Here is a 14,366-nt window from a genome sequence, read left to right as displayed (position 1 = left end):
TAACTCTTTGATCATTTGGAAAGTCTTCAAGCAATCACCAGGATGTACAATCAACTGTGACTCCAGAGTTAATATATTTTCACGCATACTTTAAAATCATTAAAGATCTTCATCAGATTTGCTCCTAAAAATGATTTTTAAGCGTTATTTGGTTCCTGGTTTGTAGTGCAGTAATATTTACAACGTGTTTCATATGACGATGGACAGCCTTGGCTCCAGATGTGATGGAAAACGTGTGGAGACTGTTCTAGCTGATTTGTAGAAAACTAAGAATTTAAACTGGAAAGAAAATGTGAAAATTATGCCTGGCATTTGTGCTAATGTTTTTCAGAACTACATCTCTACCAGCTTCACATATCTAGAAACTGAAATTTGTGCCCATTGTTTCTTGCAAAACATCTTAGGTTCAGTCAAATTTTATGAAGAGAATCTGTAAAGTTCAGTTTTCAAGTCACAGATTCCCAATTGGATTTAGCTCTGGACTTTAACTGGGCCATTCCAAAACATGAATACAGTATGTGTTGATCTATATCATTATATTGTAGTTCTGGCTGTAGTTTTAGGGTCATTGTCCTGCTTGCAGCTGAACCTCTAACAGCATCTAAGAGGTTTTCTTTCCAGACTAGACTTTGTTGAGGTGGCTCCTTGTTCCAATCCACTTAAAACACCTCCAACCTCCAGATCCCAAAGGAGGAGACTGGCATGGGCTCCCTGCATCTGAGGGTGCCCTAACAACCAGTAAAAAGCAGGTAAAACATTAACTTTTGTTCTGCTGACAAGATACTGCCACTGCTTCCTTATTAATGGAAACAGTGGAAAGCTTGGGGCCAGATGTCGTTCGCTAATGGAGGAAAAGAGGTTGGCCGCTACCTCGGCAACCCACAAATCAACACCTAAGTTGCTCTGACCAATCAGACAGAAGACATTACCGTTCAGAGAGATACAACATCATCCTCAGCAGCTGTGATGTTCAGCAGAACTGCTTTTTTCACAATATTCTATTTTTTCATGAATAATGCCTCTTTCTTACGTAACAGGACATCTATTTGGAGACCTTTACAGTAGATATCTAACTTAGAAATTCAATCTTCCTCCTTTTCAAAGTAAATATTTTCGGAGCTTAAGCGCTACCATTGTTGTCTTTTTTTGGTGCTGGTGAGGGAAGATGTCGTGGTTTCAGAAGGTGCGGGTCAAGGTGAACTGGACGGCACTTTTAATTCTGGCCCACTTCACATACCTGCTGATTGGGGCTATCATCTTCCAGATGCTGGAGAGAGAAGCTGAGAGCAACAACCGAAACCACTTCCAGCTGGAGAAGCTGAATTTCCTGACAAATTACACCTGCTTGGATGGTCCTGCCTTGGAGAAGTTTGTTCAGGTTTCCATTAGATTTTTTTGTATTAATTTTTAATATTGCTTAAAGTTAGGAAATGGTAAAATTGGGGGCCTTAGAAGTATTTTTCAATTTGTTTGACAAAAGGCTTCGGTCTTGTACAAATAGAACTAATTCATTATGTAAATATATGTTAGATTTGGTTTGTAAAGCTGAACAATCAATCAGGTCAGGTTCACTGCAATAAATGGTTTTACAGTAACTAGGTTGATAAATCAATAAGTGTGTAATAATTTATAACACGTGGCAAAATAATTACTCCTGTTACCCAAAGAGTTTTTCTAAAACTGGTTTAATTCTGATATTTGAATGGGTTTGCCAACAGTAAACATCTGTTAAATTGATATATCTAAAATAAAATATGTTATTCCACTGTAATGACTTATACTCATTTTGTGACTCTTAATGATGTATATATTTTGACTAGTTATTTTTTTTAATTTAGATTTTATTATCTTTTGTTACCATTGTTTACCTCTTGTTTTTTAGTGGTTTTATCTGATTTGTCTTTAAATAGTCATTGGTTACTTTGCAAAAGGTATTATAGCATTTATAGGAATTTATTCAATTTTACTTGAGTAAAATAAAATACATTTTTATCTTTTAGTTGTTTAAGCCATAAAATTATTAAAAACCTTTAAATCCTACCACATCTAATGTAATTAACCCTGACAAATGCAGATGTATTCTTATACTAAATGAGATAAACTGAAACCCAACAGAAGAACATATGTTGTCCTAATTCATATTTAAAAAATTACATTGTTCTAAAAGAAATTCATGTAATAATGAAAATTTTTTTGCAGATTCCAAACACTGTTTCCTTAAGTGTTAAATTCACAATCAAGCATCTAAACATGTTTCTGTTATACAAGAATATTTCTATTTAAGCATACCAGTCATTGCTGATTTATGTTTTATGTGTCTGCAGGTAATTTTGTATGCCTGGGAAAAGGGAGTGAACCCCTCCGGCAACTCAACAAACCCCAGTAACTGGGATTTCAGCAGCTCCTTCTTTTTTGCAGGCACAGTTGTTACAACCATCGGTAAACAGCTAGATTAACATTTTAACCCTTTCAGCTCTGCAGTTTTTCTCAAATATGATCTTTATCTCCTTGTGTGATTCACAGGTTATGGTAACCTCTCTCCGAGCACTATGTCCGGTCAGGTTTTTTGTGTGTTTTACGCACTGTGTGGCATTCCTCTGAACCTGGCCTTCCTCAAACAGCTGGGCAAGTGTCTCACCATCCATCTGGGTCGATTAGAGACAGGGATGGTGGCTGTTGTTCCTCACAAGGTGCTGATGTGGTTTTGTTTGCTCTGTAATGCAGTGTCTAACTCATACTTGTGTGTGATGGCTAAATCAAGTGTTGTTCTGGCCCAGAGAGCAGTGGAAGCCCTGGCAGTGAGTTTGTTCTTCATCACCGGCAGCCTGCTGTTTCTCATCATCCCTCCTCTGTTGTTCAGTTATGTTGAAGGCTGGACATTTGGAGAGGGCTTCTACTTTGCCTTCATTACCCTTAGCACCATTGGTTTTGGAGATTATGTGGTGGGTGAGTAGAGAGGGCAAACAAACCAACCTTAACCCTAAGGTGCTGGAACGGCCGCAGCGGTCGCCTGTTGTCTCCATAAAGCTTCCCGGTCTCAGTTTGTTGTATAAATCAGTGAAGCATTAGAAGATTCATGTCTGAGCTCAGAGAAACTCACTTAACATGTTCTGACTTGTTTCTGCTTAAAGGCACCGACCCAGGGAAGGACTACATCTCACTGTACCGCAGCCTCGCAGGCATTTGGATCATCTTTGCGCTCGCTTGGCTTGCTCTTATCCTTAACATGGGCGTGAGGATCATGGAAAACTTGGTTATTCTGACTCATCCAGGCTTTAAGAAGCATGATGAGGAGGACAAAGAGGTGTCTTCCAGTAAACTAGAAGTCACATCAAAGATCTGACTATGGGCATTCAAATATTCCCAAATTATATTGATCTACTGTTAAATACTCCATTTAGTTTTCTTTTTTTTCTGTAAGCTCTTTCCTATTATAAAAGGAGGCAAAAATGTTTTTATATGTACATATATTTGTGATGTGTTGTGTTCTACCTCAATGTGAAAGCCTGTTTGATCAGGAATGGTTTGTTTTTCCATTCTCAGATTGGTGTTTGTTTACTTCTTGTGCTCTTCTAATTCCCACCAGTATGATTAGATGTTCAAACAGGACGCTCAGATCTGAGGTGTTATTTCATGGCAACATGTCACCTATATGTGTGTGTGTTCATTGATGTCAGTTCACATCTGTGCTTGTGTGCTGATGGAAAACTCCGGCGAATTGAGCACGGACGGCTATCTTAAACCAACACATTAATCAGGATGGTGATGCGAGGTGGAAAAAAAGGAGGATAGCCCTCGTCTGTCACTGCCTTATATGAAAAGCAACTAAAAGCACATCGGTGTTCATTTAGGATGCCTTGCAGAAGTGTTTGTACACCTTTAGCTCTTCCACATTTATCATGTTACAGTCACAAACTTTAATGTATTTTGTTGGGATTTTTGTTTTAGACTTTTTTTTTTTAAATAGTCACAGTCAGATTGCATAGAAGGTGTCCGTAAACAGCAATGTTTAAGTCTTGCCACAGATTCTCAATTGGATTTAGGACTGAGCCATTTATAAAACAGTTATCTACATTTTATCACAATCCTAAGGTTTGAGCTTATGGTTATCATTTCAAAATGTCCCTGTTGTTCATTATGTTTTATATTTTCAGAGTTAATTCCTGTGATCTAGTCCCTGTGTATTTTAGTCAGTCTTTCCTTTTATCTTTGTTCATCTCTTGTGGTAATTACTCTTTCTTTGCCTCAGCTCCCTCTGCCTTTTCCTTGTCTCAATTGTTTCATAGTTTCACCTTATTGGTGAAAATATGAACTGCACTAAATCTCTTCTCCACTCTTCCCTCAATATTTAAACTCTCTGTTTCTCATTGTTCCCAGCTGGGTTTTTCCATTTACCTGCATCTTTCTCCGTTCCTTTCCTGGCCAGTTTTTCCACACTGGCTCCTCTCTGCCAGTTCTCCTTGTGCTTGGCTGTAAATTATAAAAATTTTTGTTTCCATTATTAAATCATTTCCACTAACCATGCTGCTCCAGAGTTACTGTGTGTATTTTGGTCCAGTCCCTACCACCACAACTCATGACACATATATGTTCCCATCAGCTCTGAAGAAATGTATCCCCTCAGCATTATAATGCCTACCCCATGTTTTACCATGGTGTCCACCCCAACACCCAGTATTTTTTTATCTTGACCAAAAATGTCACAATTTGTTGACTCATCTTGGTCCTTCCTACTGATTCTACCTGAGCTATGGATCTCTGCAGCTCCACCAGAGTCACTAAGGGCATTTGGCTGCTTCTCTGAATAATGCTTTCTATGCCTTGTTTGTCATTTTAGGTGGATGATCAAGTTTTGCTCTGTGAGAAGCTTGGAATATTTTTATGAACTAACTCTTCTTTAAACTTCTCTAACCTCTTTGCTGTGTTAGGAGACTTCTGAAGACAACTGGTGACACTACAAATTATTTATGGGTATTAGAGTAAACGGGGCTCGGTTATCACATAAAATCCCAAAAACTTTTAATTGAATACTTTGGTTGTAATGTCACAAAATGTAGACAATTTCAAAGTTTAGTGATTTTTTTAAGACATTGTGCATTCTCACTTGTGCTGCTGTGTCTCCCTCACCTTATTTTGCTCCTCTGGATTTGCATGCCAGGCCACTGTAGTGATTTAAACAGTATTGCATGGGAAAGGTTAATTTGCTTGCAATGTGAATCCGGCACATAAACCCTCACTGCTCTCTGCAAATGACTGCAGAGGCTAAGGATCTGGGCTAAAACTGTCCAGAATTTGGACCACCAGGCCAAGATGGGAGTGAAGGAGATGTTTAATCTGGCCCGGGTGCCCTCCATTCTCATGCTCGGCTTGGTTTACGTGACCTACGTGCTGATCGGTGGCGTGATTTTCTGGAAACTGGAAGGAGAGCTCGGACGGAAGGATTTCACCCAGTTACTCCTTCACAAACAGATGTTGCTTACGACGTACAGCTGTCTGAACCAAGAAGGTCTAGAGGAAGTGGCTCAGGTAAGGTACTCAGAAGTAGGTGAATATGATGAAATAATCACTTAAAATAATATATAATAATATGTAATATATAACAATATATAATAATAAAGTTTTATATAGACATGCAAACGCTAGGCTTGTAGATCAATTGTCCTTTTAGATCAGTCAGTCCTTCCTAACCTGGAGATGTGTGAAGTTGCAAGTTGCTGTATTAATGCAAAAACAAACTGGAATGCACTGTGTTCCTACGTACCATGAAGGTCTTGGTTATTACACAGTATTAAGGTTAGAATAACCAGATGTAGAGCCCAATCAGAGTTCTAATGACACTCATCTCTGGGCTTAGGTTCTGGTTTCATTGTCTGGAGAAACACAGACAGTAAGCTGATTATTAAGGAACCAGAACAATCTTGCAGCCATGCAGCTGCACTATTATAAAGGTGAAATTTATTTGAAATCAGTACTGATCAGATGTTGCTATGCTTTTGCATGAGTCAAGTCAAATGTGTTTATGAAGCCCATTTCACATGATAATCACAGACTCAATGGGCTAAAAGTAAATACATGCACATAATAAAACAGGCAGCACAATTCAAGTACCATAAAATCAAGAATGATGTAAAGGTAGGAAAAACAGGAAAGATAAGGAATTCCAAAGCTAACAACATAGGTCTTACAAAAGGCTTGAGAAAATAAATATGTCCTAAATGAATAAGTTTGCTTTTAAAGCTGGAAAATGTTGAAACTAATCTTAGATGTTGAGGAAGGGAATTCCAGAGAACTTGACTATAATGACTAAAGGAGCCAAAAGCTAATTTAGAATTGATTCTTGGTATAACCAGAAGATGCTTACAGGAAGATCTTAATGTCCTGTCAGGGATATAATAAGCATCTCAGAAAAATAAGGAAGGGGTAGACCATTTAAAACTTTGAAGTTAAAATTTTTTTAATAAATATTTTAAAATCAATTATCTGTTTAACTGGTAGCTAGTGAAGAGATTTCAACACAGTAGTGACATGCTCAACCTTTTTTGTTTTGGTTAAAAGCTTGGCTGCAGCATTTTGGGTCAGCTGACGTTTATTGAGCTACTGTTTTATGCTCCAGCAAGAAGTGCATAACAGTAGCCTAATCTACTAGTGATTAAGCCATGAATCAGTTTTTCTAAGTCAGATTGTGATAAGAGGGATCTAATTAAAAAAAATATCCTGAAGTGATAGAATGCAGACAGTGATGTGTTATGGATGTGTTTTTGAAAACTGAGGTTACAGTCTAAAGTCTTACCTAGGCTCTTAACTTGTTCATGTGGTTTAGCTGACAAAGAGGATAAATGAGGTTTTTTAGATTGTCAGAACCTACAAGAAGTATCTCAGTTTTGTCCTCATTCAGCTGTAAAAAATTCCTGGACAACCGCTTTTTAACACCAGAGAGGCATTCAAGAAGCTTGTTAACAGGGCTCATGTTATCAGCAAAGACAGATATGTACAGCTGTGTATCATTGGCATATGAATGGCAAGAGATACCATGGTGTCTAATAATGGAACCAAGGGAAAGCATATGTAAATTCAACAGGAGAGGAACACCATAATCAATGTTAACCCTGTCTGATTCAAAGCTATTAATGGTAAGAAAATGTTCTATGAGATATGAGGACAACCAATTAACAACAGGACCATTTAGACCCATAAGATGTTCAAGACGCTTAGGAAGTATAGTGTGTTCAACTGTGTCCAAAGATGCGCTAAGGTCAAGGAAAATCAAGACAGAGATTTTATTTTCAGATCGTTAACAACTCTAACCAGTGCTGTTTCTGTAAAATGATTGGTTCTAAGCACAGACTGGAAAATACCAAATTAACTGTTTGGATTAAATGCATATTAAGTTGTTGATATACCACTTTTTCCAGTTTTTTTCCCTAGAAATGGTAGATTATAAGTGGGTTTCTAATTATTTTAGGAAACTGGGTCCAATGTATTCTTTTTTTTTAGCAATGGTGTTACAAGAGCATGTTTAAGAGCGCAAGGAAAATTCCAGAGGTTAAAGAGGCATTGACAATGTCAGTCACATCATCCACCAAACAACCAGGGACATTTTTGAAGAACTTGGTGGGAATGGGGTCTAAGGCACTAGTTGCGGAGCTTAATTGGTGTATGATTTCTTCTAGCTCATGGCTGTTTACTGGAAGGAAATCAGAGAAAGATATATTAGATTGAGAGATTTGCATGACCGGATAGGTGTACGAACCAGAGATTGTGTTAGCAACACACTGTTTCTAATTCTGCCAATCTTTGACTCAATATGTGAAACAAAATCATTGCATTTCTGAACAGAATTAAACTCTATTGGAGTAAAATTCAAAGTAATTGTGTATTTGACAATTTTCTTGCTGTGCAGCACTTTGGGGCAGTTTGATGTAAACTACCATATAAATAAAGTTGGAACTGACACTGGAATACTTTGTAGTGGAAATATTCTGTTGTAGGTTGTCATTGATTAAATGATCTGGGGAAGGCACTGATGAGTTATTAACTAAGTCATAAACTACAAAGATGTAACTACAATACCTGTTGGTACTGAAATCAAAATCACATAAAATAAATACAGAAATCTATTTCCTCTCTGGTAATTAGTCATAGCCCAACCACAGCAAAGTTTCCAATTTAGATTCATTAGCTACATTTATCTTTGTTCCTTGTCTGTTGGTAAAAAGATCAAAACTGAACCACAGTTTTCAGGAAAGATCCAGATTCACTTTGGGTGCATGTTGAAATCACACTGGATGAAGCAACAAGTTGGGCTTCATTTTAACTAAAAGTGCAGCCACGAACAGCACAAGGTGAATAGAGAGACACATTCCACCATCAAGGCAACCTTTTCCCTTGTGGGCCATGTTTATTTCAGTAGACTTCTGTCTGGCTTCACAGACACAGTTTGATACCAAGACAGGGACTGAGCTAGACTTTGGAATGGAAATATATCTAGATTGCAGAGAAGTAAAATAATTTTGGTTTTGGATGGGATAGATACTTAAACTGGTTTGAAAAAACACAGATGCAGAGAAAGGTGTTTATGACCAGCAGAATACAAAGCAGCTGACCGTTCCCTTCATTTCAGAAACTATTAAAATACTATTAAAATACTCATTAGCTATACTCAGTTTACATCTTAATGGACTGTTACATCCTGTGAAATACAAATTAAACTAAAAGGAAGGGTGAAAATATGGGAAAAAAAAGGTTTCTCACAGGAGAATGATAAAATAAAACCCTTGTCTACATGCTTTAAAAATTGTTGAAATCATTAAATTGCTAATTCAGGCATCAGCCTTGCAGATGTAAACACATCTGTATTTCTGAGGTACTGGGATATGAGCAGTATTTCAGTACACAATCAAATAATTTGTTTCATTATAATTCAAAAAGGAGACATGAAAATGTCTACATCACAAAATCAAATTGATAGTTTATTTATTATAGTTGCAAAAATGTGGTTTTGTTGAACTAAAATACATTTCACATATAAATGTAGGGATTTTAATTTGAGCCCTGTAAAAACTGGGAAAACGAAGAAAAGTTTTAGAACAAAGTTCAGGAGCGGACAAAACGTTTTCAAACAATCCACTGATGTCAAACAATCTGATGTCAAATCCAAACAATCAGCCCAAAATGAAAAAAAAAAAAATGCAAAAAGCATGTAATAACAAACAGGCACCCCCTTTTATGCAAATATCTTGTGGAAACTTTTAGCTCTGCTTTGCTTGCATGAGTCAGGCCGGGAAGGAGTCATTCAATAGCAAAGTTCTCCACCAATTTCTTTTCACAGACTTATAAAATAACCTAAAACCACTGAACAGGTGAATGCTCTGTCGTGTAATGGGAGAGAGAGTGATTTGCATTGTGTTATAACAAATCCAAATTTCTCCAGAGAACAAGCATACAGCTCTAAGACTTAAATCAGGTCTCTGCGTGGTTGCTTGAAAAGTCACCAATGTGAGTGAGAGAGTGAGTGCATTGCTTCACATTACGTTTTACAAACTTTGAGCCCGTTATATACAGTAATTGTAATGTTTCACTTTGGTTCTGAACTCTGAGCACAAATCAGAGATGATATTTCTCTGTGGGGTGCTGGTGGCTGTGATTTATTGAGCAGTTTTGCTCCAAGGTGGCATAAAAGTAAGGTAAATTACAGTTTACAGCAGTCACATTAAATTCATAAAGTCTGGCCCTAGTTCAACAGATAAATGCTTTATATATTCAAATTCCAGTTTTTCTCTTTTCTCTTTTAGGTTGTTCAACGTGCATCAAAGGCTGGTCTGAGTTTGAAATACAACCAAACCACAGATGGTTTCTGGAAATTCACCAGCTCAGCTGTGTTTGCTGCCACTGTGGTCACAACTATAGGTCAGAGTCACATATTTTTAAACAGTTCTTATGAATTATAACCTGAGGAAAAAGATAACTGGTGCAGTTATTTTAACCTTTATTTTGATATTGAAATTGAATCTCAAAAGAAGGACATCATTATAAGCAATGTTTCTAGATGATGATGTTTAGAACACTCAGTCAAGATTATTAGGTTTATAAATACAGCCAGAGAAATAATTAATTTAAATGGTAAATGGCCTGAAGTTGTATAGCACTTTATCAAGTCCCCAGAGACCTCAAAGTGCTTCACACTACAATCAGTCATTCAGCCATTCATACACACGCTGACAGTGGTGGACTACAATGTAGCCACAGCTGCTCTGGGGCAGACTGACAGATGTGAGGCTGCTGTACAAAGGTGCCATCAAGCCCTCTGACCAACATCAGCAGGCAAGTCTGGTGAAGTGTCTGCCCAAGGACACAACGACTGAGATGGACAGAGCGGGGGTTCGAACCGGCCAAACCAGTTGTATGCACTGGTATTAAAACATATTTAACAACAGATTTGTTAATTGAACTTTTTTTATTTATTACAATTTAATGTCTCTTTTAATAAAGAGTATTACCCATGATCCTTGGGTGTTTTTACCATTTTTCTGTTCGTTATTTATGTTCTGTATTCTTGTCATGCTCTATTCATTTTGGTGTGTTCATTAATGGCAGTTAGTTTTTGCCTTATCAGTTAATTTTTTTTAGTGTTTAGCTTTTTAGTTTATTCCTGCATTCTGTTCACTGTGTGTTCTAGTTTATTCCTCTTGGGTGAGTATTTGTCTTTCTCCCTGGTTAAGAGTTTCCCTGTGTCTTAGTTTAGCTTCCCTGTTAATTAGTTTCCCTTTCTCAGTCTTCCTGCTTACCTTCCTTCCTTAGCTACTCTGCATATCCCCTGATTGACACACCTGTATCCAATGTCATTCTCCACTCCTCCCTCAGTATATGAGCTCTCTGGGTTATATTGTCCTCCACTGGATTCTTTTGTTCCTCTGTTACCATGCCTGTTCCTTCCATGTTGTTCTGCCTGTTCCTCTATCCATGCTCCTTGTCCAGTTTTCCTTGTGCCATGATTTAAGTTATTATCTTTTGATGTAATTAAATTTTTCAACTCGCCATACTTCAGCTCCTCACAAATCATAACAGAAGAATCCAGCCACCACTGGACCAAGTAGAATGAAATTTTAAGAGGTTCAGAGTCATCGCTGCCGTATATCACCAGCTCCTGGCCACCCCTAGTTCACTATAGTGGCTTTTGGAAGTGGTGATTCATCTGAGTACCTGGGCATGGGAATGGGTCTTGTCTCTAAGTGTTACCCAAAAAGCACTGGAGAATATTTAGAATTATCACCATAGAGCCCTGGCCAAGATCTTCGCTCTTGGGTCCCAGTGATCACCAGTACTGCCAACCATGCCCCATGGACAACAGTCCCAACCTCTTCTACTACCACCTGTCTTGATGCCCCCTGCTGCTTCTTTCTCTGCTTGCCACAGACAGCTGAAAACACGTCTGTTTGCTAGTATGGAACATAAAGATGTTAGTTACACAACACCAAGACGGAAAGACTGCAGCAACAATCTTCAAGAAAGTAAGAAGGTTGCTGCCCATTCATCTGGGTAGGATTATAAGGCCACTTCTGAACAATTTAAAGTTCCTCATTCTACACTAAGAAATATTATTCACAAATGGAAAACACTTCCAGGAAAATGTAATAATACTCTGTAACTTTTTGCATATTTTGTCATGTTACAGCCACAAACTTTCAAGTGTTTTATTGAGATTTGTTTGTGTAACCCTAACCCTAACCCTAACCCTAACCCATATTTGTGATATAGAAGATAAATGAGACAAATTCTAAAAAGTGTGCCACACATACATATTGAGACCCCTTTTACTGTGATACCGCTAAATAAAATCAAGTGCAACCAACTGGCTTATGAAAAAACAAACAAACAGCATCATGAAGACCAAATAACACAACAGACAGATTCAGGCATAAAGGTGTGGAGAAGTATAAGGCATAGTTATGTTATTAGACAACATCCCAAGCTTTGAACATCTCACAGAGGACTGTTCAATCCATTATCCAAAAAAAGAAAGAGTATGGCACCACTGCAAACCTACCAAAACATGGCTGTGCACAAATTTTTACAGGCTGTGTGTTTACCTATCCCAAAAGTTTCCCAATGAAATATATTATAGTTTGAGGTTATAACTTGATAAATTTTGAAAAGGCTTAAGGGACCTGAATGGTTTTGCAAAGCATGAAAGGACAGTTTCCAGTTTTCCCAGGAATGGGCCTCCAAGCACAATCACTCCAAGGTCAGACTATGTAATGCTCAAGTAAATGACTGAAACCCAATAGCTCCATGTCAGACTTTACAGTCTCGGCGTGGTAAATGTTGAGGTTTATCAGAAGATAATTTGACACACACTGAACAACTATGGCTTGTTTGGATGGGTTGCAAGAAGGTAGACTGTTCTCTCTAAATAGAACATGGCAACACGAACTTAAGTTTCCAACCTTGCATTTAAATTAACCACAACACTCATGGAACATTGAGTTCCAGTCCTTTAATAATATGACACGAAAGTAGTGATGTCTGGTTATAATCCACAGCTGCATATTTAGAAAAAACAAAATGGCATATCAGCATAAATACAACAGAGCATCTGTTAAGCATGTTGTTAGAGCGTTGATAATAGGGGCTTGTTTTGCAACCACAGGACCTATGTTAAAGGCTTATGGACCATGGGGTAGACTTAGTTTTAATTATTATTTACTATTATTGCATAGTTAAAGCAGTTCATCTTCCATCAAACCAAGGTGAGATATTGTATCGTTTCCATTTTTACAGGTTACGGAAACATGAGTCCCACCTCAACAGTAGGTCAGATCTTCTGCGTCTTCTTTGCACTCTTTGGGATTCCTCTCAACGTGGTGGTGCTCAGCAGAGTGGGAAAGTACATGCTGGCAGTGGAAAGGAACCTATCAGACTTCCTAGAAGGCAAATCTAGACGAAAGGCAAGCAAAATTATGAGGATAAAAGAAGTTTTTCTTTTTTTTTTTTGGTTCTTTGGAGTGTGACTAATATCACTGTTCTCTCTGCCTGGTATTACTTCAGGGGTGCACCAGGTTTTGTGTCCACATGTTTTGCTACATCTGTGGTGCCCTCCTCTTCTTCATCATGCCCATGCTTGTGTTCCAGCAGCATGAGGGCTGGACCTACTCCGAGGCCATCTACTACTGCTTCATCACCCTCAGCACCATCGGTTTTGGGGATTTTGTTGCAGGTATAGTAAAGCCCAAAATCCCAAACATCCTCTGACTGTTTTAACCTTTATTCCCTGAAAGACACAGTTCTTTAATGTGTCTTCCAGATAATAATCCAGATAAAGACTACCCTGACTGGTACAGTGTACTCATAGCCTCGTGGATCTTTTTTGGTATGGCCTGGCTTGCTCTGCTCATCAACCACTCCATCGACATCCTGGAGCGACTTAACGCCTATCTGAAGAAGGGCTGCTGTGGTGGAAAGACTCAGGAAGAGTCCAGCAGTGCAGAGGACAACAGCCCTGAAACTCAAGTGGAGGATGACAATGACATCAAGAAGCCTCCAATAACTCAGTAGCCTACAACAAGGTGAAGGTTTTAGTGAGTCAGTTACAGAATCATTAGCCCTGCATTTAGGATTTAGGAACTGGTGACAGACTGTAAGTACATGTGTGTTATCAGGCTGTAAAAACTGTAATTCTTCATAACCGCCAATTCATTAATATGCGAATGATCAAAGGTTGTGAAGTTTTTGATAGTCTTTCTCCAGAGCAAAGGAGTGGCCCGTGAGCCAAATAAGAAAACATGTTTCATTATGTTCCACAGAGAAGATACAGTTTGTGTTTGTAGCTTGCATGCACATGGTGCACTCTTCTTAATAAGACATAACCAAATCTTGGTAAAACTAAATAATCAGTAGAAATCTAATCAGTTAGGTCTGTTTTAGAAGGTACCTAATCTTTTGTACAATGTGTTTTTGTACACTTCATGATATTCACAAATTTTACACAACAGCAACAAATATTTGTATATAAACCCACAGTGTGTAAAATAATATAGATTTAAATTATTAAAAACCATGTCAGTGGCGATTCTAGCATAAATACTGCAGTTAGCGATTCCCTCCTTTGAGTGTACAGGAATGAGAGAAAAATATTTTTTTAGAGTTTTAAGAAAGTGAGAATATAATTATATATATATATATACCGTATATATATTTTTTTTCATTTTTTTTTTTTCAAAACCAAATCCAAAATCTGTTTTTTTTTACTCTTTATTTAGGCTTTTTAAAGAGAGTGAAATAGAGGAGAGCTAATAAAGAAAACAAAAAGTACTTTTTTTAAGAATGAGCTCTCAAACATTCTTGGTGGGCACTTTCCTTATCTTTAAATA

The 14,366-nt window shown here is 37.8% G+C and overlaps 2 protein-coding genes across 3 annotated transcripts; both read left to right on the top strand.

The window, feature by feature from the left end:
- The first annotated feature begins 328 nt into the window (after positions 1-328).
- On the top strand, positions 329-4,490 carry LOC124855819 (potassium channel subfamily K member 16-like). Of its 2 annotated transcripts, XM_047345922.1 has the most exons (5): positions 329-1,378; positions 2,325-2,439; positions 2,524-2,690; positions 2,778-2,946; positions 3,132-4,490. In XM_047345922.1, the coding sequence occupies exons 1-5, from the start codon at positions 1,166-1,168 to the stop codon at positions 3,341-3,343; spliced, it is 876 nt and encodes a 291-aa protein (XP_047201878.1). In that variant the 5' UTR covers positions 329-1,165; the 3' UTR covers positions 3,344-4,490. The 2 variants fall into 2 exon arrangements, with proteins under 2 accessions (XP_047201878.1, XP_047201877.1); XM_047345921.1 differs by having other exon boundaries at positions 2,524-2,946.
- Positions 4,491-5,310: 820 nt separating this feature from the next.
- On the top strand, positions 5,311-13,597 carry kcnk17 (potassium channel, subfamily K, member 17). Its single transcript, XM_047345923.1, has 5 exons — positions 5,311-5,526; positions 9,792-9,906; positions 12,778-12,944; positions 13,045-13,213; positions 13,301-13,597. The coding sequence occupies exons 1-5, from the start codon at positions 5,311-5,313 to the stop codon at positions 13,549-13,551; spliced, it is 918 nt and encodes a 305-aa protein (XP_047201879.1). The 3' UTR covers positions 13,552-13,597.
- The last annotated feature ends 769 nt before the right edge of the window (positions 13,598-14,366 follow it).

The sequence above is a fragment of the Girardinichthys multiradiatus genome, chromosome 19, assembly GCF_021462225.1.
Source record: "Girardinichthys multiradiatus isolate DD_20200921_A chromosome 19, DD_fGirMul_XY1, whole genome shotgun sequence".
NCBI lineage: Eukaryota > Metazoa > Chordata > Actinopteri > Cyprinodontiformes > Goodeidae > Girardinichthys > Girardinichthys multiradiatus.
Note: the sequence above shows the minus strand (reverse complement) of the source record. Positions and strands in the feature narration are given on the sequence as shown.